This window comes from Dendrobates tinctorius, unplaced genomic scaffold, assembly GCF_039654945.1.
Source record: "Dendrobates tinctorius isolate UK_male_01 unplaced genomic scaffold, ASM3965494v1 ptg000017l, whole genome shotgun sequence".
Classification (NCBI taxonomy): Eukaryota; Metazoa; Chordata; class Amphibia; order Anura; family Dendrobatidae; genus Dendrobates; species Dendrobates tinctorius.
In genome coordinates this window covers 3,494,366-3,521,055 of record NW_027361685.1, presented here as the reverse complement: position 1 = coordinate 3,521,055, position 26,690 = coordinate 3,494,366, and the positions used below count along the sequence as shown (strand labels likewise).

Below are 26,690 nucleotides of genomic sequence, written 5' to 3'. Positions count from 1 at the left end.
ATATTAGAATCCCAATTACCAACTGGAAAGATAAAAACAAAGGAAAAAAGGGGTGGAACAAAAAACAAGCCCCAAACACCTCATAACCCACAATGTAAGGGCAGAAAAATACCGGAAATATAAGTTTCTATTCACACTGCAATATTAGTCACCTGTGATCTGTGTCTCTCCCAGAAGAGAAGTCATCACAGCGTCATTCCCCGTAATAACCGTATAGAGGAGGAAATGATTGCGGAGAGAGCGTCCATTGTTAGAATAGTGGGGAGAAACAGATGGGATCCAATGCTCCTGACTGTCCGGATGTCTAGAGGATCGTCACCATCGGAGAGTAAAGTGCAGATCGGCGATCTTGTGACCGGTGTATTATGGGGAAATAAGAAACAAATAAGACACATTGAGATCAGAGAAAACTGTTCTATGTAATAAAGAGTGTAGAGAACGAATTCTACCAAACCCCCTATAGGAAAGGGGAGAAGCTGAGAACTTCATTTACACCATAAGGATGTAAGGGATTTAATTGCCGGATCCATTTAGTTTCTAATTGTGTCCATTAGTGATGGGCGTACCCCCCGATGACCAATATCGGTGGGTTCTCCTGAGTTTTTTTGTAAAGTTTGATCTCGGGGCCGGAGATGACGTGAACTTGTGTCCGAACCCCGAGCTTGGACTTTATAGATATGGGATGGGGAGGGCTGTAAAACAAAGAATAAAATTAATAATAAACATTATAATTATACTTACTGGTCCAGCGACGCGTCGTCCCATCTCCCTGTATCCCAACCATATCTACTTCCGGGGCCGCTCAATAACTTCCGGCTTATTCACTCCACTGCTCAGCAATTTTTGGCCGGCGTTGGTAGTGTTCGTGCGGTGATGTCAGGGTTCACCCCAGTTCATGGGCTGAGCACCCAATTTAAGTGATCAAACAATAATTTAATGTCCACAATCGTAGTAAACAAAACGTTTCATTCTTACATCAGTTACAGATTAAAGAACACTTACAGTATTAGGTCAGGTAGACTAATATATTTGGTTGAAGATCACTAGATCTAATGATCTTCAACCAAATATATTGGTTTATTTACTCAAGCTAAATGTCAATCTCCTCTCCATATTGGGGCAAGCTATACAGTTACAAGGAAAAAATCCCTTTTATTACCCTTTGTGCCAAAGTAGTTAGGTGTGTTGGCTAAGTTACTTGTGACACATAAGAAACGGCTGTGTGCTGAATGTATTACAAAGATCCCAAAGAAGGAGCAGACCTCATTCATGGCTGACATGAGGTCTATAATTAGGGAAGACGCGCTAAGCACAGTTTCCAGTCCAGTTCCCCCTCAGACAGTACAGGTCATGTCCCATCATAAGAGAGAAAGGTGGGAAATGGAAGTATCATCAGAGAAAGATGAAGGTTCTTATGATCGGTACCAATATCTGGAGGGTGGAGAGGAAATGCCTCAGGTTCTCCCAGAGGAAAGGAATAAAGATTATTTCTCATCCGACGATACAGAACGAGTACAATGAAAACTGAGGAAGCACAAATGGCTCACTCAATACAGGATGAAATGTTTAGGGGCTGTGAACCCAGAGAAACAGAGTCTTTCCAGCTAACAAACACATAAGAGCCATGATAATGGAAGAGTGGGAAGATGAAAAAATAGCTAAAAACGAGACCCTCCTACTACTTACAGCGATTCTAATAAATACTTTCCATTGAGTTCTCCTTCAATGGAAGTCTTCAAACAGAGGCTGGACAGACATCTGACTGGGATGATTTAGCGAATCCTGCTTTGAGCAGGGGGTTGGACCAGATGGCCCAGGAGGTCCCTTCCAACTCTATGATTCTAAGGGGGGCTTATCATATCAGAGGTACAGTGAGGAGACGTTATCTAGCCATATTACGGCCTATCACTCAGCCCGCCTTCCCGCCGAGGTTGGCACCCTAACATTGCGATATTGCAGCCACGCTCACTGCCGGCTTACACTCAATGACCTAAATACACCCTACATATATAGTGGTTACGGAAAGTATTCAGACCCCTTTACATTTTTCACTCTTTGTTTCATTGCAGCCGTTTGGTAAATTCAGACAATTTCATTTTTTTCTCATTAATGTTCACGCTGCACCTCATCTTGACTGAAATGTAGACATTTTTGCTAATTTATTAAAAAAGAAAAACTGAACTATCACATGGTCATAAGTATTCAGACCCTTTGCTCAGACACTCATATGTAAGTCTCATGCTGTCCATTTCCCTGTGATCCTCCTTGAGATGGTTCTACTCCTTCATTGGGATCCAGCTGTGTCTTTTTTTTAATCGTTGTTTTTATTGAATGCAAAAAAAATGTTCCTACATATATCCATGCAGATAATGTTTGAGGCATATGTAACATAAACCTCCTCATTAGAGATCGCATCGGTACACAGAACAATAGATCAAGACAAACCTGAAAAACCGGGGAAGGGAAAAAAGGAGAAGGAAGCGGGGGGGCATGTCAAACACAAGCATAATGTTTACCCATCAGACACCCAGCACATGTGTCCAACCTTAAGTTCAGGACCCACTGACACCAAAGTACACCCCAAACACCCCGAAGTGTCTATCCGCAGCAGTTCACCCAGAGACATCAATGGACAGGTGTCTCCCCCAGTAGTAGCTGCTCCTGGTACCAGACTGTCGGCTGAGAACAGGTCTTAATATTGCTGTGGATGCATTTTGGGAGCAGAGAGATGAAGCTTTCCCAAGTTTCGAAAAAGGCCTGCACCCTTCCCTCTTTATGTAAAGAGACCTCAGCCCAGTCCATTTGAAGCAAGAATGACAGCTTCTCTAGAAAGATATTGAAAGGAGGGGCATGGTCGTGGATCCATGTCTGTAAAATGGCCTTAGTCCTGGCAGCCGCCACCAAATGCAGTAGATTACAGGCCCCTGGAGAACAGGTGAAATTATCTGGTTTTAGGTATCCAAATATGGCCCATAAGGGTTCACCAGGAACAAAGTTTGTCAGATGTGTGGCGGTGTATTGCCGTATTCTTTCCCAAAATAGTCTAATGACCGGGCATGCCCACAAGCAATGAAACAGGTTGGCTTCTGGGGAATGGCATGTAAAACATTTAGAAGTTGTGCACAACCCCATTCTATGACCTTTTGTGGAGTCAGGTAAGAGCCGTGACAGATTTTCAATCTCATTTCTGGGAAACGGGCTGGATGGAGGAATTTGTAGGCTGGGTCTAGAGCTTTCAGAATAGTGTCACAGGACATGCTGGGGTCTTCAGTCTGCCATTTTGTTACTGGAAATTGGAGTTGTTCATAATCCAGAGCTGCATGGATGAATTTGTAATTAGTGACTATTTGGACAGATGGAGAATTAGATTTCGTGAACCTTCTAAGCACGGATGGTCTCCATTCATATTCAGAAAGATGTGCTAACACTTTTGTTCCATAGCTTTTACCTTGCAAGTATTGGAAGGGAGGGAATATGGCAGTGGGATATTTACATTTCAACTCCTCTATTGAGTATATCCGTCGTTCCTCGGGGTGGACTAAGTGCTTAGTAGTTGTTATACCTTGGGAGTGCCACTGGTAGAAGACAGGGTGAGAGTGCCCGTCCTGAAAGTGGGGGTTACCAATAAGTGAAAGAAGAGACATCCAGGGAGAGAGCTGGAAATGTTAATGTAGTTTCCGCCATACCCTCCATGTAGACATAAAAAGTGGCTTAGCTCTCATGAGTGTAAGGGGGTAAGATATGATGTATTTCATGCTCCACTTCCCTCTGATTGTCTTCCAGTTCTAAATGTTTACAGACGTGTTTTATGATAGTTGCCTGTGGTACTGCTACATGTATAACTATGTATTACTGCTCATTGCTTATGGTATTGCCACTTGAATGTGTTACCATTGTATAGAAAACTGTATATATTGACTTGCATTCCTGTATTATAATGCTTACATATTATGTGTTCTTTGTATATGTACAGTCAGGGATAGGTAGTGTATCCTTCTTGGGATATTAGAGAAGGACACTCTTACTATATAGTTTCCCCTATACACCAGGTAGTTGTAATTATGTTGTGGACCACTAGAGGGGGGTATACTAGTGGGGCCTGATAGGAGGTTCTTAGGCTAGTTTCACATTAGCGTTTTTTTGCGCAGCGCATCGGGCGCATAAAAAACGCAAAGAAAAACGCAAAACAAACGCGCGTTTTTTTAACGTCATGCGCACGCTGATGTGTAAAAAAAACGCAGCGTTGTTTGCGTTTTACATGCGTTTTTTGCATGCGTTGGCGTTTTTTATGCGCATGCGTTTTTAAGTGTGACGTTTTTTCCATTGTCTAGAGAACATTCTACACTTGTTTAACTCAAAAACGCATGCGCAAAAAAACGCAAGCGTGCGCAAGACCATGCGCACGCATGCGTTCCCATAGGCTCCAATGTGGTGTTTTTGCGCATTCCGTGCGCAAGCGTGCGCATGCGTTTTTTTGACGAGACAGGGCGGAACCAAAAATGCAACATGTTGCGTCTGGCGCGCCTGGCGCAAAAGACAAAAAAACGCATGCGCACGAAAACGCAAGTATGCGCAAGACCATGCGCACGTCATGTTAAGTATAGGTGCGCAGTGCGCATGCGCACGGGTGCGCACGATGCGCTGCGCACAAAAGCGCTAATGTGAAACCAGCCTTAGAGGGTTAATTGTAGGAGGGGCTGCTGAGAGTTAAGGTTAGTGATGAAGAGTGGTTTAGTCAGATGGGGCCAGGGCGCCCAAGTGTCCACATGGGCTATAGGGCTGGACAGCTCGGCAGTCACATAAAATTAAGTTGTTATTGTCCACGTTACCCACGGCCACTGCATGCCTAAGCAGTGGGTCAGAATCGGAAAAGGAAGATGTGGCATTTTACCGCCTGTGCCAATGCTTTTAGGGCAGAAGTTGGCTGGACTAAGGAGATGAAAGGAGTTGGAGCTTCGACAAGATCAGTACAGACGGGCCGGATGCTTCACTAGGGGCCACCAAACATAGTGATTGATGAATTCATGTCTGGGGTGAAACAGGCTGAAGGAAATGTCATTATAGTGAGGTCAGGCCTGGAAGGAACTGGGAAGCAGTCTAGTACGGGCCGGGCGTTTACTGCACAGAAGTGACAACAAGCAAAGGAAAGATCAGGAAGCAAGAAAATGTTATGATGTACCAACTGTGAATGTAACGTGCGAAATTCTAAGTAGAGAAAGTGTTAAAGTTGTCTCGGACTGTGTCTGTCAGAGACACCGCACTGCACTTGCTCATAGAGTCAGTGCGTGTGTCCTGAGTACAGAAGCAGTGCTGAAAGATACCTGTAGAGACGGGCAGCAGAGGTGACCATGCGTGCTTCAGGCTAATAGTGTCAGGGTCCAGTCAGCACTGGAAAGTAAAGAGGCATAGGACCTGCGGACACTGAAACTGAATAGTCTGCACGGGACCTATGGTCATGTGACTGCAAGGGGGCGGGGCTTAGCGTCCTGTATTCAGATAGGACAGGGCACCATACAACAACTCAGAGTCAGGCAAAACAGAGGTCACAGCAGTACGGGCAAACGAGGTACAGGAGGGACAAACAGACATCATTATTCTCCTTGGGAGAATAATGATGTCTCGGTTTGTATCACTCCCCTTGCCCGTAACCTGCGATCCATTCGGACGGCCTGTGTCATAGCTTCCTCCAGGGCATCAGGTGGGGGGTGGAGAGCCAAGGCGTCTTTCAGATGCTCAGACAGGCCTCTACGGAACAACCCCCGGAGAGCGGCGTCGTTCCAGCAGACCTCAGCAGCCCAGCGTCTGAACTCTGAGCAAAACCACTCGGCTGAGTGTTTCCCCTGGCAAACATTCATCAGCCTGTCCTCAGCCATACGCACCCGATCAGGCTCATCATAAATATGCCCCAGGGCCTCAAAAATGCATCCACAGTCAAACGCTCAGGGGCCGTGGTAGGAAGGGAGAAAGCCCAGGCTTGGGGGGCTCCCCTTAACAGAGACATAATGACCCCCACTCTCTGACTTTCATCCCCAGTAGAGTGTGGTCTTAAGGAAAAAAAAAGCTTACAGCCTTCCTTGAAAACTCTGAAGTCATTTTTATCTCCAGAAAAGGTATCTGGTAACTACACTGGAGACTCAGGGGAAATTAATGTAACATCCCGAGCCCCCAATGAAAGAACCCTCTGCACAGTGTCGGCGATCAGCTGCTGAGACTGAGCCAGGACTCGTTGTTCTCCAAAGAGTTTCTGAGACATCTGCGTCAGATGCTTAACCTGCTCAGAAAGAGCGTGCATAGGATCCATCACACACACAGGTGAATGGGAGCAGAGAAAAAAAATGGTATGGGTCAGTTATAATGTCAGAGACACCGCACTGCACTCACTCATAGAGCCAGTGCGCATGTCCTGAGTACAGAAGCAGTGCTAAACGATACCTGTGGAGCAGGTCAGCAGAGGTGACAATGCGTGCTTCAGGCTAATAGTGTCAGGGTCCAGTCAGCGCTGGAAGGTAAAGAGGCAAAGGACCTGCGGACACTGAAACTGAATAATCTGCACGGGACCTATGGTCATGTGACTGCAAGGGGGCGGGGCCTAGCGTCCTGTATTCAGATAGGACAGGACACCACACAACAACTCAGAGTCAGGCAAAACAGATGTCACAGCAGTACGGGCAAACGAGGTACAGGAGGGACAAACAGACGGGTAGTCAGACAAAGCCAAAGGTCATACACAAGAGGACGACATGGTACCAAGTGGACGAGCAGAGAGGAGTCGGGTCATAGAATCATAGAATCGTAGAGTTGGAAGGGACCTCCTGGGCCATCTGGTCCAACCCCCTGCTCAAAGCAGGATTCGCTAAATCATCCCAGTCAGATGTCTGTCCAGCCTCTGTTTGAAGACTTCCATTGAAGGAGAACTCACCACTTCTCGTGGCAGCCTGTTCCACTCATTGATCACTCTAACTGTCAAAAAGTTTTTTCTAATATCTAATCTGTGTCTCCTCCCATTCAGTTTCATCCCATTGCTTCTAGTCTTTCCTTGTGCAAATGAGAATAAAGTTGATCCTTCTACAATGTGACAGCCCTTTAGATATTTGTAGACAGCTATTAAGTCTCCTCTCAGTCTTCTCTTTTGCAAACTAAACATTCCCAAATCCTGCAACCTTTCCTCATAAGACAGGGTTTGCAGACCGGTCACCATTCTGGTCGCTCTTTTCTGAACTTGCTCCAGTTTGTTGATGTCTTTTTTAAAATGTGGTGCCCAAAACTGGACACAATATTCCAGATGAGGTCTGACCAAAGAGGAGTAGAGGGAAATAATGACTTCACGTGATCTAGACTGTATGCTTCTGTTAATACATCCTAGAATTGCATTTGCCTTTTTTGCTGCTGCATCACACTGTTGACTCATATTCAGTCTGTGATCTATTAGTATACCCAAGTCTTTTTCACATGTGCTGTCACTTAGCCCTATTCCTCCCATTCTATATATGCTTTTTCCATTTTTATTGCCCAGATGTAGTACTTTGCATTTCTCCCTGTTAAAAACCATTCTGTTAGTTGCTGCCCACTTCTCCAGTTTATTTAAATCTTTTTGAATCCTCTCTCTCTCTTCTATAGTATTAGCTATCCCTCCTAGCTTTGTGTCATCAGCAAATTTAATCAGTTTACCCTCAATTCCTTCATCTAAATCGTTGATAAAGATGTTGAACAATACAGGGCCCAGGACAGAGCCCTGTGGTACCCCACTTGAGACATTCTTCCAACTGGATGTGCAGCCATTTACGACCACTCTTTGGGTCCGATCACTAAGCCAGTTATGAATCCACCTAACAGTTGCCTTGTCCATTCCATACTTAATCATTTTTTCAATAAGGATTGTATGAGAGACTTTGTCAAATGCTTTGCTGAAGTCAAGATATACTATATCTACAGCATTTCCTTGATCCAACCAATCAGTGATACCGTCATAGAAGGAAATTAAGTTAGTCTGACATGACTTATTAGTTACAAACCCATGCTGACTCTGTTTAATCACTTCATTCTTATCCAGGTATTGACATACATGTTGTTTAATAATTTGTTCAAAGATCTTTCCTGGTATAGAAGTCAGACTCACCGGCCTATAGTTACCTGGGTCCACCTTCTTCCCCTTTTTGAAGATAGGAACAACATTTGCTCTTCTCCAGTCTTCTGGCACTTCTCCTGTTCTCCAAGAATTTTCAAAGATTATAGAGAGGGGTTCAAAAATTTCTTCTGCTATCTCCTTCAGTACTCTGGGGTGTAATTCATCTGGACCTGGAGACTTGAATTCATTTAGGCTAGCTAAGTGTTTCCTCACTATCTTTCTGTTTATAGATATCCTGGATTCTTCTATTCCCTTAATAGGACAGTGAATAACAGTTGATGTTACATTTCCTTTCTGAGAGAAAACAGATGCAAAATAGGAATTTAAAAGTTCAGCCTTCTCAACATCCTGTCACAAGCAGAGAGTCATACACGAGAGGTAGCGCAGTACAAGAGGGTCAGGCAGAACTCGTAACAGGGACAGAACCAGATCACAACCGAACAAACAAGCAAGATATCAGGCACAAGGCACACGTATACAAGAGGTCACTTAACTCAGCCGAGGGCAGGAGTATAACTGACACCAGACCCAGGTCCAGTGAACACTAAATAGCCTCCTGCTGCCAGAGAGAGGCAGCACAATTAACCCATAGTCTAACCAGGACGGGTCAAAGCAAAATCCCGTCCTGGATCATGACAATACCCTCCTCTCAATGGGGGGCCACCGGACCCCCAGGTCTCTCAGGGTACTTGGCGTGAAAGGCTCGGATCAACCGATCCGCATGAACTGATCAAGCAGGAACCCACGAGCGTTCCTCAGGACCGTAGCCCTTCCAATGTATCAGATACTGAAGGGCGCGACGGACCAACCTGGAGTCGACAATTCGTTCCACCTCGTACTCAGCCTGCCCATCTACCAGAACCGGTGTCGGGGAAGATGATGATCCCTCCCCATTGGACCTCACAGGTTTCAAAAGGGCCTTATGGAAAACATTAGGGATCCTTAGAGATGGCGGAAGACTCCACCGAAAAGCCACCGGGTTAACTGCTTCGGTAATTACATAGGGACCTATAAACTTGGGTCCAAGCTTCGCAGAGAGGACCTTGAGCCTTATATTTTTGGTGGATAACCATACCTTATCTCCGACCTGAAACACTGGACCCACGGATCATTTTTTGTCCGCAAAACACTTAAATTTGTCCTGGGCCTTCGTATTGTTATTCTGGACCTCCCGCCATACCTCCCCCAACCGCTGGATCGTCACGTCCGCCCCAGGACACCCAGAATTCAAGCGGGAAAATTCTCCAAAATGAGGATGAAACCCATAATTGCAAAAAAAAGGAGATGTACCCGTAGACTGATTAGTGCGGTTGTTAAATGCAAACTCAGCCAATGGTAACACAGAACACCAATCATCCTGTCGGGCTGAGGTCAAACAACGCAGAATTTGCTCCAGAGACTGATTGGTCCGCTCAGTCTGCCCATTAGTCTCTGGATGGTAGGCGGATGAAAAGGACAGACCAATACCCAACCTCCTACAAAAAGCTCTCCAAAATCTGGACACAAATTGCACTCCCCTATCAGACACCACATTCAGCGGTGCCCCATGCAACCGCACCACATGCTCCACAAACAATCTGGACAATGTTTCCGCATTAGGTAGAGCTGCCAAAGGTACAAAATGTGCCTGCTTACTAAACCTGTCCACTACGACCCACACCACGGTATTACCCTTGGAAGGGGGAAGGTTGGTGATGAAATCCATGGACAGATGAGTCCATGGTCTCTCAGGAATTGGCAGTGGTACCAATTCCCCGGCCGGCCGGTTATGGGGAGTTTTCGCGCGGGCACAAACCTCACACGCAGACACATACTCCCCAACATCAGAGGCTAAAGAAGACCACCAGAATATTCTAGCAATGGCCTTCCGGGTCGCTGAGATCCCTGGATGTCCACCCAGAACTGAGTCATGGAACTCCTGGAGGACCTTGAGACGAAACTGAGCTGGCACAAAAAGTTTATCCAACGGCTTAGCTGGAGGTGCAAGAGCCTGGGCTTCTCGAATCTCCCGTTCCAACACATTAGAAACCTCTGCCACCACCACCCCAGGCTGAAGAATGGAGGATGGAGGTTCAGGGGGGGACACCGGATCAAGACTGCGTGACAATGCATCCGCTCTGATATTCTTGGATCCTGGTCGAAAAGTGATCGAGAAGTTGAATCGGGAAAAAAAAAGTGACCATCTAGCCTGTCTGGGAGTCAACCTTTTAGCTGACTCAATGTAAGCTAGGTTTTTGTGGTCCGTGATTACCGTTATAGGATGAACAGCCCCCTCCAAAAAATGCCTCCATTCTGCAAAAGCCAATTTTACGGCCAGAAGTTCCCGATTCCCCACATCATAGTTTCTCTCCGCAGGGGAGAACTTCTTTGAGAAAAAGGCGCAAGGTCTTAAATTGGTCAAAGTGGCGGGTCCCTGGGACAATACCGCCCCCACCCCCACCTCTGAGGCGTCTACCTCAACAATAAATGGTTCAGAGGGGTCCGGTTGGATAAGAACCGGGGCTGACATGAAACATTTTTTCAAAAACTGAAATGCCGCTACCGCTGCGGTTGACCAATTCTTGATATCGGCCACCTTTTGAGTCATGTCTGTGAGGGGTTTAACCACCTGTGAGAACCCCCTTATAAATTTCCGATAATAATTAGCGAACCCTATGAAACGTTGCAGACCCTTCAAATCACACGGTTGAACCCACTCGAGAATGGCCTGCACCTTATTAGGATCCATGCGATACCCTTCAGCAGACACGATGAACCCCAGAAAGGACAGTTCCTGAACAAAAAATAAACATTTTTCAAGTTTAGCAAACAGACAGTTCTCCCTGAGCCTTTGGAGAACTGCCCGAACATGACCAATGTGAGTCTGTTTATCAGGCGAGTAGATTAAAATGTCATCCAAATACACCACCATAAAACGTCCAATCAAATCGGAGAACACATGATTTATGAAATTTTGGAAGACCGCTGGAGCGTTGGTCAGGCCGAAGGGCATGACCAAATTTTCAAACAACCCTTCAGTAGTGAGAAAAGCGGTCTTCCATTCATCTCCGTCCCGGACTCTGATAAGGTTATACGCTCCCCGTAGATCTAATTTCGAAAACCACTTAGCTCCGGACAACTGATTGTATAAATCAGGAATAAGTGGAAGGGGATAAGTATTCCTCACAGTTATTTTATTTAACTCACGAAAATCGAGGCATGGGCGCAAACCACCGTCTTTTTTTTTTACAAAAAAGAACCCTGCCGCCACAGGAGAAACAGAAGGACAAATATGTCCCTTACGGTACGGAGGCTCTCGGAAATATATTCCTTCATCGCAGCCCGTTCCGGACCCGAGAGGTTATACAGGCGGGCTTTGGGCAATTTAGCACCTGGAACCAGGTCAATGGCACAATCAAATGGGCGGTGTGGTGGCAAAACCTCAGCCTCTTTTTCGGAGAAAACGTCAGTATAATCTATCAGGCACTCCGGAATGCCTTCTAGACCCACGGACGACACAGACACAGAAACAAGACATTTCTCAGAGCAATAGGGACCCCATTTAACAATATCCCGAGATTCCCAATTAATCACAGGATTATGCAGCTGTAACCAGGGGAACCCCAACACCAGTCCCGCAGGCAGGTTGTTCATTACAAAACATGAAATACGTTCCTGGTGTAAGGAACTCACTTTAAGGAGAAACTCTTCAGTACAAAACACAATGTCATTCTTAACCAGTGGTGTTTTGTCAATAGCAACAAGGTGAATCGGAGTTTCCAACCTAACTGTCCCTAACTTACACCTGGCCACCAAGTCAGAGTCAATAAAGTTCAATGATGAACCGCAATCCACAAAGGCAGAAGTGGATGTGGAGACACCCCCACAACAAAGTTCCACTTGAAATGACATTTTAGAAAATGCAGAAAAGGGTACCTGAGAGCCTGGGTGACCTCCACGATAATCACCCGGGCTCAGTCGCTTGCTGGTTAGTGGCCGGGAGGGGCAATCCTTTTTCCAATGTCCAGACTCGCCACTGTGAACACAGCATTTTCTCACGTGCCGTTGTCTCCTTTATTCCTCCTTAAGGTTGATGGTTCCCATCTCCGTGATTTTCAATGAAGAACTGGCTCCCCTTCCTTGGGAGAATAATGATGTCTCGGTTTGTATCACTCCCCTTGCCCGTAACCTGCGATCCATTCGGACGGCCTGTGTCATAGCTTCCTTCAGGGCATCAGGTGGGGGGTGGAGAGCCAAGGCGTCTTTCAGATGGTCAGACAGGCCTCTACGGAACAACCCCCGGAGAGCGGCGTCGTTCCAGCAGACCTCAGCAGCCCAGCGTCTGAACTCTGAGCAAAACCACTCGGCTGAGTGTTTCCCCTGGCAAACATTCATCAGCCTGTCCTAAGCCATACGCACCCGATCAGGCTCATCATAAATATGCCCCAGGGCCTCAAAAAATGCATCCACAGTCAAACGCTCAGGGGCCGTGGTAGGAAGGGAGAAAGCCCAAGCTTGGGGGCTCCCCTTAACAGAGACATAATGACCCCCACTCTCTGACTTTCATCCCCAGTAGAGTGTGGTCTTAAGGAAAAAAAAAGCTTACAGCCTTCCTTGAAAACTCTGAAGTCATTTTTATCTCCAGAAAAGGTATCTGGTAACTTCACTGGAGACTCAGGGAAAATTAATGTAACATCCCGAGCCCCCAATGAAAGAACCCTCTGCACAGTGTCGGCGATCAGCTGCTGAGACTGAGCCAGGACTCGTTGTTCTCCAAAGAGTTTCTGAGACATCTGCGTCAGATGCTTAACCTGTTCAGAAAGAGTGTGCACAGGATCCATCACACACAGGTGAATGGGAGCAGAGAAAAAAAATGGTATGGGTCAGTTATAATGTCAGAGACACCGCACTGCACTTACTCATAGAGCCAGTGCGCATGTCCTGAGTACAGAAGCAGTGCTAAACGATACCTGTGGAGCAGGTCAGCAGAGGTGACAATGCGTGCTTCAGGCTAATAGTGTCAGGGTCCAGTCAGCGCTGGAAGGTAAAGAGGCAAAGGACCTGCGGACACTGAAACTGAATAATCTGCATGGGACCTATGGTCATGTGACTGCAAGGGGGCGGGGCCTAGCGTCCTGTATTCAGATAGGACAGGACACCACACAACAACTCAGAGTCAGGCAAAACAGAGGTCACAGCAGTACGGGCAAACGAGGTACAGGAGGGACAAACAGACGGGTAGTCAGACAAAGCCAAAGGTCATACACAAGAGGACGACGTGGTACCAAGTGGACGAGCAGAGAGGAGTCGGGTCACAAGCAGAGAGTCATACACGAGAGGTAGCGCAGTACAAGAGGGTCAGGCAGAACTCGTAACAGGGACAGAACCAGATCACAACCGAACAAGCAAGCAAGATATCAGGCACAAGGCACACGTATACAAGAGGTCACTTAACTCAGCCGAGGGCAGGAGTATAACTGACACCGGACCCAGGTCCAGTGAGCACTAAATAGCCTCCTGCTGCCAGAGAGAGGCAGCACAATTAACCCATAGTCTAACCAGGACGGGTCAAAGCGAAATCCCGTCCTGGATCATGACAGTGTCTCCATTGATGGGGGTCGCATTAGAAGAGAGACCGTTACGGCCTGGGAAGTGCCCGGGTGAAACTGAATCTGGAGATACAGGTATGCCGAGAATAGTATTGTTTCATGTAGGGAAAGGACTGGACACAGCTGTCACCGGAATACAGGTCACGACTACAGTTCTGTCCCTCCCTTATACTTCAGTCAGCAATTCCGTATAAGGGAGATGTAGAAGGGTAGGGAGAGCCAGTGCCGGGGTAAGACCGCTCCTGGTCATATTGGGCATAATAAGACATTCCTCTCAGCCAGTCCACCACCACCCGGTACAGGGATGCTAAGGTATAGTGTCAAATGTCAGGGAAATTTATCCCCCCGTTTCCCCGCAATCATTGGAGTATTTTGAAGGCTATACAGGGCATTTTTCCCTCCCAGATGAATGAGCGATACAGATAGTTAATTGGGATAGTATGGAAGAGGTAGAGGAGACGTGGGAATTCCGTCATCTAAATTAAGTTGGCTCTGCCTAGATATGACAAGTTAAAATCTTTCCATTTCACTAAGGTAGATTCTAAGTTTTTAAGATATGTATTAATATTAGTTTTCTATAATTTAGCTGGGTGTTTTGTCACCTGTATTCCCAAGTATTTCAGTGAGCCATTAGTAAATTGACACGGGAACCTTAATGCCCGCAAAGGTTTGAAAGGTTTGAAATGTGAATATTTGCCACGCTGCTGCATCCCTGAGTAAATCCTGTCTTAGCCTCACATAAGAGGCCATGTAGCAGCATCTGCAGTCAGTTCGCCAGGATCCTCACCAAGAGTTTATAGTCGTGGTTGAGGAGAGCTGCTCCATAAAGGCTGATGGCCCCAATAAGATGCTCCATAGAATAATATGCCCCATATGCTGCTCCATAAAGGTTGATGGCCCCAATAGATGCTCCATAGAATAATATGCTGCCCCATAAAGGTTGATGGCCCATAAGATGCTCCATAGAATAATATGCCCATATGCTGCTCCATAAAGGTTGATGGCCCCATAAGATGCTCTATAGATATATATGCCCCATATAATGCTGCATAAATGTTGATGGCCCCATAAGATGCCCCATAAGATGCTCCATAGATATATATGCACCATATGCTGCTGTGATTAAAAAAAAATGACATACTCACCTCTCACCGCTGGGGGCCAGGTGACGGTGTCATGAGCAGGTGCGGATACTGGCACGCTATGGGGGCCAGGTGCCAGTGTTGCCACTTGCTCAGGGCCCCGACACCTGTGATATTCACCTGTCCCCGTTCCACCTCCACGCGCCACTCTGTCTTGCGGTACCACGTGACGGCTGAACACAGGAATATCTGCGGCACCGGAAACAATCTGAGAAGCAGGGAAGTGCAGAGACCACGCCAGGAGGGGGTGAGTATGATCTGACAGCCGCCGACTCCTGTGTTCCCCCTCCCCCGCCTACCCCCTGAGACAATGACTCGAGAATAAGCCGAGAGGGGCACTTTCAGCCTAAAAAATGGGTTGAAAATCTCGGCTTATACGCGAGTATGTATGGTAAATAAATTTAACTCACTACCTGATTTGACATTTCCATGAAAAAAATCACTGATAATATAAACTCATTGGAAGACAATATAATCAAGACTAAAATGTCATGGTGTGTTTTGGGTAGGTGGTGAAGGAGTTAACTCTGAGAGCCTCCCTGTGGATCTGGGGAGGGTTTTTATAGCTTCAGGGGAGAGCCGTCCCCTGTCACTTATACTCCTATCTGAGTGTGCCCGACCCTGCTCTGTCCGTGCGTCACGCCAATCATTGTCCGTCTGCCTGGTATTCTGACCCTGCTCTGTTACGGTTTATGTCTCTGGTTTGCTGACTCTGTACCTGCTTTGCCTATGCTGTTTATGACCCTTGGCTTTGTCTGGCCTCCCTCCTGAATATCCCTCCTGTACCGCGCTTGCCCGTACTGTGTATGACCTTTGGCTTTGTCTGACCTCCCATCTGTATATCCCTCCTGTACCTCACTTGCCCGTACTGTGTATGACTTCCATTTTGCCTGAGTTTTTGTATAGTGTCCTGCCATCTCTGAAATCAGGACGCTAAGCCCCGCCCCCTTGCAGTCACGTGACCGTAGGTCCTGTGACTGCTTGCTAACTTCAGCATTCACAGGTCCTGTGCATCTGTACTTTCCGGCTGTACCTGACCCCAGGCCCCCTACAGTGTGGGTGAGTCCCTGCTCAGCGGAGGCTGCACGCCGGCGCTGTCAGGATCCTGACATAAAAAATCTAAGTTTTCCAGAGACACTATGAACTATAAAAACAACAAAGTATATAATTGGAATAAATCTTCTTTTCATGGTTCCTCTAAAAAATCCATCTTGAGAAATGATGTGAACGCTTCCAAACCTGGTTATAAACGCAATAAAACCGTCTATTTTTCTTCATCTGAATACAATAGCTCGGATTATGACACTGGTCATTCCTCACGTAGGAGGGCTGTGGATACACGTGACCCTCGTAATTTTTCCACTGTTGCAACAAAAAACGCAATGTGTGTAGGAGAGGAGGACGGAGACAGAGAAAACCATCCATGGAGTCGCTATCCTACAAGGCACAGGAAAACAACTTAGTAAGGGTGGTTTCACATTAGCGCTTTTTAAGCGCACGCACGGCCGGGGGGTAGCTCCGTCCCCGAGCCGGCTCTCTGCCCGGCGTGCCCGCCCCTTGCTTGTAGCGCCGCCTCCTAGAGCACAGCGGCGCCTGCGATCGGCGCACCCTATCTTTAGCATAGGGTGCGCAGATCGTGCGCAGGCCGTGCGCTAGTTGCGCTTTGACCTGCGCTGCGCACTTTTGACGGTGCGCCGTGCGCACCAAAATCCGAAAAGTTTGATTTTGGCGCGCATGGCGCACCGTCAAAAGTGCGCAGCGCAGGTCAAAGCGCAACTAGCGCACGGCCTGCGCACGATCTGCGCACCCTATGCTAAAGATAGGGTGCGCCGATCGCAGGCGCCGCTGTGCGCTAGGAGGCGGCGCTACAAGCAAGGGGCGGGCACGCCGGGCAGAGAGCCGGCTCGGGGACGGAGCTACCCCCGGCCGTGCGTGCGCTTAAAAAGCGCTAATGTGAAACCACCCTAAAAGCCATTGATAGTTTTTCTTATGTCCTGATTCTGACCCCTGTGGTTTTATCTCAAGCACAAATGGAAGTTTTATCAAAAGGACTGAATTCTGTACTGAGCAAAAAGTTCAACTTATTCCAGACCATCAAAGATGTTAATAAACTTACGAGGTTGTTAACCGTCAAAAGACACTTTTTTCTCTGAGGATCAGCAATGTAATTTTCCAACATTTGAACCCGCTTCAGCACCTATGACTACCGCATTATTTTCACTTGAGGAACAGAAAGCCATTTGTACATTATCATCTCTTCAGGATCCAAAATGCAATCCATGTTCTGTTCAAGACAATGACATTTTTGTTTCTTAGAATTCGACTTATTACCCTTTACAATCAAGGGTTCCTTCTCTTGATGTTTTCCGATCATTGGTTGAAAAAGAACTGAAAGCACTGGATGCCGAAATTGACATAAATCATGTTAATAATTTGTCTATTAATCTAATGCTGTCGAGGAATTACAGTGCAACTCCAACATTGTGATACGTCAATCTGACAAAGGGGGTTGCACTGTGGAAAAGCCACACGTGGCGGCATCATAAATTCTAAAGTCAGCAAATGGCTATTACCAGATCATGCCATTATTCCTGGTTTTCATGGTCTACCCAAGACTCATAAAAATGTCTTTCCACCACCTTTACGTCCTATCATTTCTAGAATTGGATCTTTACATGAGAATTTGAGTTCTTGGGTGGACGATCATTTAAGCCCTCTTGTGTCCAGAATCCCGGGGATTTCCAGGATACCTTGTTGATCTTGCAGGTTTTTGAGCGTTTTTATTGGCAACAGGATTTTCAATTTTTTACATGTGATGTTGTTATCCTATATTCTTCTGTTCCCCACAATTTGGCTGTACGTGAGATTATTAACCATTTAGATTGTTACAGCAATTATTCTGATCATCTTAAGTCATTTATCATTGAGTCTCTTACATATTTGTTAAAACATAATTTTTTCCTGTTTAACAATTATTATTTTTTTTTGTTGCAGGTCCTTGGTGCCCCAATGGGTTCAAAATTCTCCCCAACATTAGCCTTTCTCTATATGGCTTGGTGGGAGGAATTATATTTATTTTCTGATTCCAATCTTTTTGTATAAATCTTCTTTTTTCTGGTAGGTATGTGGATGATTTACTGCTCATTTGGCGAGGTTCCCATCTGATTTGTCTTCCCTTCATAAGTATCTGAATTCTAATATTTTGAATCTTTCTTTTACTGTCAGTAATATAAATACCCAAATCCCCTTCTTGGACATTTTTCTTATGGGCGATCCCACCCTCCATTGTATTCACACCACTATCCATAGGGAGGAGAATTCTGGTAATTCTCTGTCACTTTCTTCATCTCCTCATCCCCATCATACAACTAAGGCGATCCCTTACGGTGAATGTAACGGAGCGGAGCGTATATGCTCTGATCAGTGTTTGTTCTATAAGGAGAGTGAAATTATCAGTAAACGTCTACTTCACAGGGGTTATAGTAACCTGAACATCAAGCGTGCATTTAATAACGCTTCCAATAAACCCAGCGCATTAGAACCGACTAAAACATCATCCGTTATTCATTTTCATTCCGACTCTATTATCACCTTTTCCGCGCCTTACAGCCCCAATATAATCGAATAATATCTATAATTAAGAAATATTTACCAGTATCAGGAGGACAAATTGCGGCATATTATCAGTACAGGCTGCGGTCTGTGGCCAGACGGGGTTGCAGTTTAGCTAACGCTCTTTCCCCTAGACTATTAAAGCCAATGTCTACTCCTAAATCTTGGTCGTCCATTTCTGGTTTCTATAAATGTGCCGGTAGTAGGTGTAATGTTTGCACGCATGCGATAGACAGAAAAAAGGTTTTTCAATCATCAGACGGTAAATCGTACGACATCACCTCATTTATCAATTGTGACCCCCAATCCGTAATTTATTGTATTTGTTGCACACTGTGTGGGATAAATTACATCGGATGTAACACACGGAAAATAAAAACAAACGTATTGCCGAGCACTTGACCAATCTTCCCAATAAGAATGTGGCTTATTCGGGGGCTGCCAAGCACTTTGTTAATGTTCACAGAGGAGATGGTTCTAATTTTACCTTTTATGCGTTTGCGAAGGTTTATAATCCGACCAGAGGAGGCAATAAACACAAACTTCTGACTATACGTGAAGCATATTGGATCTTAAAGCTTGACACTAAACACCCCAGAGGCATGAATTTGAGAAACTACTTGTTTATATTAGTTTTCCTGCCATATTATTTTATGTTTTCTTTTCATGGCTGTACAATTATCATGTTAATAATTTTTATATCATCAGTTTTTGTTATTTAAGACAGGATCAGTGTTGGGTCCATTGACTATTGTATTGTGTCTTTCCAATCCCAGGTTCATTCGCTCACAACTAGGGATGAGCGAGTATACTCCTTAGGATTCGGTACTCGGCAAGTAATGAGATACTCGTGGTACTCGAATCCTAGCAAGTAAGTTTCACTGCTCACCTCGCAATATTTGGATCTCCCACCTGGCATGCGTTAACCAATCACAGTAAAGCCGCCGCCTTCTTTATTGTGGCATTACTGTGATTGGCGGGCCGCGCAGCATCACTGTATCGCTGGAGCCCCTGGAGAGCGGTCATTATTAATGGGATTACAGCAGAAAGGTCAGTATACAGTAGGTTACTTTATTATTTTAATTTTTTTTACAGGTGATAATAATATAATAATAAATTTTATTTCTATAGCGCCAACATATTCCGCAGCACTTTACATTTCAGAGGGGACTTGTATAGACAATAGACATTACAGCATAACAATAATCACATAGATCATAACATACCAAGAGGAGTGAGGGCCCTGCTCGCAAGCTTACAGTCTATGAGGAAAGAGGGAGATACGAAACGTGGGTGGTAACAGTTGCCCTGATTGTATGGACCAGCCATAATGTTAAGTGTGTAACAGTACAGACACAGAGGGCTAATGGATGCATAAAGCATGTGGGAACATGATGCGAGGAACCTGGCCATGGTAAAAACTTTTGACTGGGCCACACAGGGATAGATTAGGTTAATGCATTGAGGCGGTAGTCCAGTCTGAATAAATGCTTTTTCACAGCACACTTAAAATTGTAGGGATTGGGGACTAATCGTATTGACCTGGGAAGTGCATTCCAAAGAATTGGCGCAGCACGTGTATAGACTAGGAGACGGGAGTGGGAGGTTCTGATTATTGAGGATGCTAACCTCAGGTCATCAGCAGAACGGAGGGCGCGGGATGGGTGGTATACTGAAGCAAGGGAGGAGATGTAGGGTGGTGCTGAGCCATGGAGGGTTTTGTGGGTGAGGGTAATAAGTTTATACTGAATTCTGGACTGGATGGGTAGCCAGTGTAATGACTGGCACAAGGTAGAGGCATCGGTGTAATGATTGGCGAGGAATATGATCCTGGCTGCAGCATTCAGGACAGATTGGAGGGGGGAGAGTTTGGTAAGAGGAAGACAGATTAGAAGAGAGTTACAATAGTCGAGACGAGAATGAATAATAGAAACAGTAAGAGTTTTTGCGGAATCAAAAGTAAGAAAAGGTCGAATTCTAGAAATGTTTTTGAGGTGTAGATAACAAGAGCGAGCCAGTGATCGGATGTGGGGGGCAAAGGAAAGCTCGGAGTCAAGTATGACCCCATGACAGCGGGCATGCTGCTGGGGAGTAATAGTGGAATCACACGGAAATGGCAATGTCGGGTATAGGTACATTAGTAGCGGGAGGAAACACAAGGAGTTCAGTCTTTGACAGGTTCAGGTGATCAATGGCTTTGGGGAATTAGGTGTGTGCACTGAGTATGTACTCTATGTTATGTGCTGTATGTTATGTGTATGTACTGTATGTTATGTGTTGTATGTTCTGTATGTCTTTTTCTTTTTACACATTCACCCCATTAGCCGGATGATGGGAATACTACTTTCCCATCATCCACTAATGCTGTCACTGTAGCGGGCATAGCCAGATGGGACAAGTAGTCCCATCGGACGATGCCTGCACAGCCCGCACAAGCCCCGCACACACACACACAGCCCCAAAAACCCGCGTACACATTCTCCACGCACACATAGTCTCCGCCCACACACATTCTCTGCCCATTACTCGCATTTCCAATAGACTTACATTGGAGTCGCTACTCGTTACGAGTACCCGAGTGCTAGGAGCTACTCGTAATGAGTACAGCGAGTCCGAGTATTTCACTACTCGCTCATCCCTATTCACAACTGGTGCATAATTAATGTCATTATTATTCACATGATTTTGATTGGTTTTCTGTTGTATATGATGCTTATGTCAGTTTGTTTTTCTATATCCTATGAGTAAGGGCTCTTGTAACGTGCCAGAAACGCCTTAGGTGTTTGAGGTTTTTAAACCGGTTTCACATGCTGCTATAAAGTTTTTCTTCTATTTTTACATAGGTGGTGTGCCGAATCCATTCCTCGTTTTTTTGTTACGAGGTATATAGTTTGAAGTCTGGGGTCTGCCAATATGTGGATAGTTTTCTCTTTCGGATAACATGATACATGATTTTAGTTTTTTTTTGTCTAGTTTCGCTTGAATATAGGACAATATTAACTAGTCTCCTGATGAGTCGCCTTCGGTGAGGACGATGAAACCCATAGAAATGAGAGGCTTGGAGAGTGAGTGTGTAAACGTCACCTCACTCTATATACTGAGATGTGGTGTACATTTTTTTTCTATTAGTCACCTACTGACTAACCTTCAGGGGGTGAATTATGGGTATAGTTTTATATCTGGAATTAATAAAGTTTAGTTTTATCATTTTGTCAGCAAACATGAGGAATGACAACAGACAACCCATTTAAGAAAATTCAGTTTTGGCTAAAATTATTCCAACATTATGAGCATAAAAAAGACTTCTCCCCTATGTGATGTCTCTGATATTTATTAACAGTTGATTTCCAAGTAAAATATTTCCCACATTAAGAAAATGAAAAAGGCTTCTTCCCTGTGTGACTGCTCTGATGTCTAACAAGAAGCGCTTTCAGGTTAAAACATTCCCCACATTGTGAACAGGAAAATGGCTTCTCCCCTGTGTGTGTTCTCTGGTGACTAACAAAATTCCCTTTATGGTTAAAATATTTCCCACATTCTGAACAGTTAAAAAGCTCCCCTGTGTGGGTTTTTTGATGGCTACAAAGATCTATTTTCCATTTAAAACATTTCCCACATTCTGAACATGAAAAAGGCTTCTCCCCTGTGTGAGTTCTATGGTGATTAACCAAATGTGATTTATGGCTAAAACATTTCCCACATTCTGAACATGAAAAAGGCTTCTCCCCCGTGTGAGTTCTCTGGTGTTTAACAAAATGTGATTTCTGGATAAAACATTTCCCACATTCTGAACATGAAAAAGGCTTCTCCCCTGTGTGAGTTCTCTGGTGATTAACCAAATGTGAATTATGGCTAAAACATTTCCCACATTCTGAACATGAAAAAGGCTTCTCCCCTGTGTGAGTTCTCTGGTGTCTAACAAAATGTGATTTATTTGCAAAATATTTTCCACATTCTGAACAGGAAAAAGGCTTCACCCCTGTGTGAGTTCTCTGGTGTGTAACAAGATTCCCTTTATGGGTAAAACATGTCCCACATTCTGAACAGGCAAAAGGCTTCTCCCCTGTGTGAGTTCTATGGTGATTAACAAGATGTGATTTCTTGTTAAAACATTTCCCACATTCCGAACATGAAAATGGCTTCTTTGCTTTAGGAGCAGTTTGTTTTTTAATGCCTCTTTTGTGACTTTGATTTTCCTTAGTAGTCAATAATGAATTAGAAGATGGGACCTGTTTCATAGGATCAGATGACAGATCTTTGCTGTGAATTGATGATGATATATCTTGAGTAATAGCATTCACTTCAGTTGTAACTTGTAGGATCTCAAGATCATCAGATTTGAAAAATGAAGATGTCAGCTGTCCCTCTGATCTCCTGGTACAGTCATCTGCTAAGATAAAAAACAATTATTTTTATAAAATATCATTGAGTTTTATAATTTTGAACGTTTCTACTTAAACTGTCCATAAAAATGGCAAGCTATGTAAAAAAAAAAATTAATTATTTGCCAAGACAATGACAGTTCACAGTCTAATAGAAAACCTTGTTGGATGAGCCAGTAGTGTGCGGTGTTCAACTGTTTGTTCATTCTGCCTCCCAAATATCAAATATAAAGAAACCAATCAATGTTATGTAGGCGAAAATAATACCAATTCTCATCTCACAAAAAACAAGTCCCCACTCAGGTCCATCATCTGTCAATGGAAAACAGAGGTTCCCACACTATTAGTGGCTCAATTGAAAACCAACAAGGTTTCTATAAACCAATCCAGCAAAATCCGCTCTCACTTCGGAGTCTTGCAGTGTGCGCAAACAACATTTAGGATCCCTGTATTTAGCAATATTATAGTGAGAAGAACCCACTTAATTTGCGGTGTGTGTCTCCTGGAGCACAATTTGGGCACTATGTGCTGGGTAAGAAAATGGCAAATGTGTAATTTTCAGTCTCCAACATCCACTGCGTGTTAATTTCTGGAAAGTGGCTGTGGAGTCAAAATATTCACTCCTCCTACACACGTGGTCAAAATTGTTGGTGCCCCTCGTTTAATGACAGATAAACCCACAATGGTCACAGAAATAACTTGAATCTGACAAAAGTAATAATAAATAAAAACTCTATGAAAATGAACAAATGAAAGTCAGACATTGCTTTTCAACCATGATTCCATAGTATTTTTTGAAAATTAAACCTCATGAAATAGGCCTGGACAGAAATGATGGTACCCTTAACTTATGCGCTTCCAGACTGTCAAAGGTAGATAAACGCTGGCGCTAGCAGGGCTTTGTGCAGTACCGACATTTGTCTATGGTGGGCGGTTTTATGCTCATCGGGCCCCCATGTATCTTATAACAAGGAGATTCCACCGCACAATGCATCCTGTGACCCTTGACCTCACTGAGACCTGATTGGTTCAGGTCCTCATGACGTCAGCATCACACCAGCCAATGAGACAAATCACTAGGAAAGTTTGTTGTAGCAGCGAACTTTCCCGGACGATCTGCCTCATAAAAACACTGTTTCTCCTCAGATCTCCTGTCAGTGAAAGATTAGAGGAGAAACAGTGTTACAAGTGCTGCTGCCAACAGCTGTGTCAGTCAGCGATTGTGCTAGAAAGTAAAAAAAACAGATAAGGCAGGTTAGGGTTAGTATTAGGGTTAGGGTTACTGTTAGGCTAAAGTTAGGGTTAGGGTTTATTCTAAAGTAAGGGGTAGGGTAAAGAATTAGGCTTTTCTCAATTGTCTCCCCAATAATTTGGTCATGTCAGAGATTTCTATTTACAGAAAAAAAAAATAAAACGAATAAAATGGCCCATCAGTATTATAGTGCAGAGGAGGCTTATGCACTTTTATGTTCTGACAGTGAAGAAAGTGCAGTGTCAGATGGCGATGTGGATTTTGAGGGCTTTAGTAGCAGCGAAGTGATAGCTCAGAAATGAGCAGTGATTCCGGTCCATCCTCACACACTGTCATGATCCCAGTGCAAGTTTTGACCTGCACAGTTAGGGGTTAATGTCTTGAGCCCAGTGCAAGCTTTGACCTGCACGCCTGGGGTTAATTATTGTGGACTCTCTTTGGTTCAGGGAGAGCTTCTTATAGCCCTGAGAAACTCCAATCAGTTATACTTTTGCCTTTGGCCGAGTGTGTTGACCCCTGTGTGCCTGTTCGTTGTCTTCTAGCTTGCTTATATGGTTCTGACCCGGTTCTGTCCCCCGTTGTGCATTTGCCTGTTGATTCTGTACTGCGCTACCCTCTCTGTGTATGACTCCTTGCCTGTGACCTGACTATTCTTTGCTCGCCTCTCTTGTACTTTGCAGCTATCTCTGTGTATGACTCATTGGATACATCCTGACTCACCGTTCTGCCTATCCTCTGGTTTTGTAGTGCTATCTCGTGCTTTGACCCCAGCCTGTCTATGCCCCTTGGTAACTTTGTCCCGTAGTTACCCTGCTAGGAGTTTTCCTGCAGCTCCTAGCTCTCTGAGGTTTAGGCCATGCCACCAGCAGTCACATGCTTTAGGTCCTGCTGGTCTGAAGCACGCACCTTCTCTGCTGCTGCCCGCTCCACAGGTATCGCTGAGCACAGTTTGTCTTACTCAGGACACATGCACTGGTTCAGTGAGCAAGTGCAGTGCGGTGTTCCTGACACACACAAGGACCAGTACAACAAGAAGGACAAATAGCGCTTCTGGAGAAATGTCTCAAACTCAGAGAACAATGCCCAGTACTAGCGCTGTCCCTAGTGCTCGTGAATTGGCGCACACCAATGTCCAAGGGGCTTTGCCTCTTGATGTAGCATTTCCCAGATGGGAGGCTTCGGATTCGGCTACTCCATTCATCCCTAATTTTAATGCCATTCCTGGTATAAATGTGGAGGTGGAAAATTTTGGACTAATTATATTTATTAATTTGTTTCTGACAGATAGCTTGCTAGAGCATATTATCCGACAAATTTATGTGTGTCCCAATTCATCAGCCAGAATCCACCATCCTATTATGCTAGGTCACATTTATGGGACCAACCAATATCCTAGAAATGAAAACATTTTTAGGACTTACATTCGCTATGGGGCTTGTTAAAAAAAATGAGCATTCAGTCCCATTGGTCCAACTGCCCTGTTCAAGCCACCCCTATGTTATTTCCAATGATGAGTCCCTTGTAAAATTCAAAGGAAGACTGCACCTCAAGCAATTTATTCCTTCTAAGAGGGCAAGGTTCGGAATAAAGCTCTATAAAATGTGCAAAAGTTCAACCGGATACACATCAGCTTTTCGCATTTATGAGGGGAAAGACAGCCAACTAAACCCACCAGGATGCCCTACTTATCTGGGGACATCTGGAAAAATGGTTTTGAGCCTTTTTTTTTTTACATAAAGGCTACAATCTGTATGTTGACAACTACTACACCAGCATACCTCTATTTAAAAATCTAGTTGAACATAACATAGGGGCTTGTGGGACCATTCACTAAAACCGTCAGGGGTTTCCACAGTCATTGGTCAAAGAAAATTTCCAAAAGGGGCAGTCAGGGGCTTTACACAATGGAAAGCTGCTTGCCCTTAAGTATAAGGATAAAAAAGATATTTTTATCCTGAGCTCGATCCACACAGATGCCACAAGGGCCACTGCAGACCAACAGGGATCCACTACTCCAAAACCTGTGTCTGTCAGTGACTACAACAAATATATGGGGTGTGGACCTTGCAGATCAGGTTCTACAGCCATACCAGGTATCAAGAGAATCATAGATCTGGTATAAAAAGTTAGTCATGTATTTGTTTCAGGTGGCCACATATAATTCTTTTGTGTTATACAAAAAAGCCGGAAATGCAGATACTTTCCTTGATTATCAGGAAAAGGTCACTGAAAATCTTGTTTTTGAAAATTTTGTCCCCACCAATCCTTTAGAATCTGAAGATGTCAGAAGACTCACTGAGCGACATTTTATTGCACTCATCCCAGTAACTGAAACAAGAAAGAACCCCCAGAGAAGATGTCGTGTATGTTCCTAGAGAGGAATGAGGCATGATCCCCGCTATTATTACCCACAATGCCCATCACTGCCAGCCTTATGCCTCCATGACGGCTTTACAATCTTCCACACAGAACCACGTTTTTGAACTGTTTTGACATTCAAGCATTTGGTTTATTTAGTGACAGACACATTTGAGTAGAGCTGACTTAACAATTTCCGGGGGTAGGTGGGGGGAGGTCTCCAGAGACACA

The 26,690-nt window shown here is 44.8% G+C and overlaps 1 protein-coding gene across 1 annotated transcript in view; it reads right to left on the bottom strand.

Annotated features, from left to right (window-relative positions):
• Positions 1–550: 550 nt before the first annotated feature.
• LOC141082388 (uncharacterized) overlaps positions 551–26,690 on the bottom strand; it is a 31,661-nt gene continuing 5,521 nt past the window's right edge. Inside the window, exons 7-8 of the mRNA XM_073566327.1 lie at positions 2,669–2,924; positions 551–692 (exon numbers count right to left, since the gene is read on the bottom strand). Of these exons, the coding sequence (XP_073422428.1) occupies positions 551–692; positions 2,669–2,924 (398 nt within the window). The remainder of the gene's footprint in view (positions 693–2,668; positions 2,925–26,690) is intronic.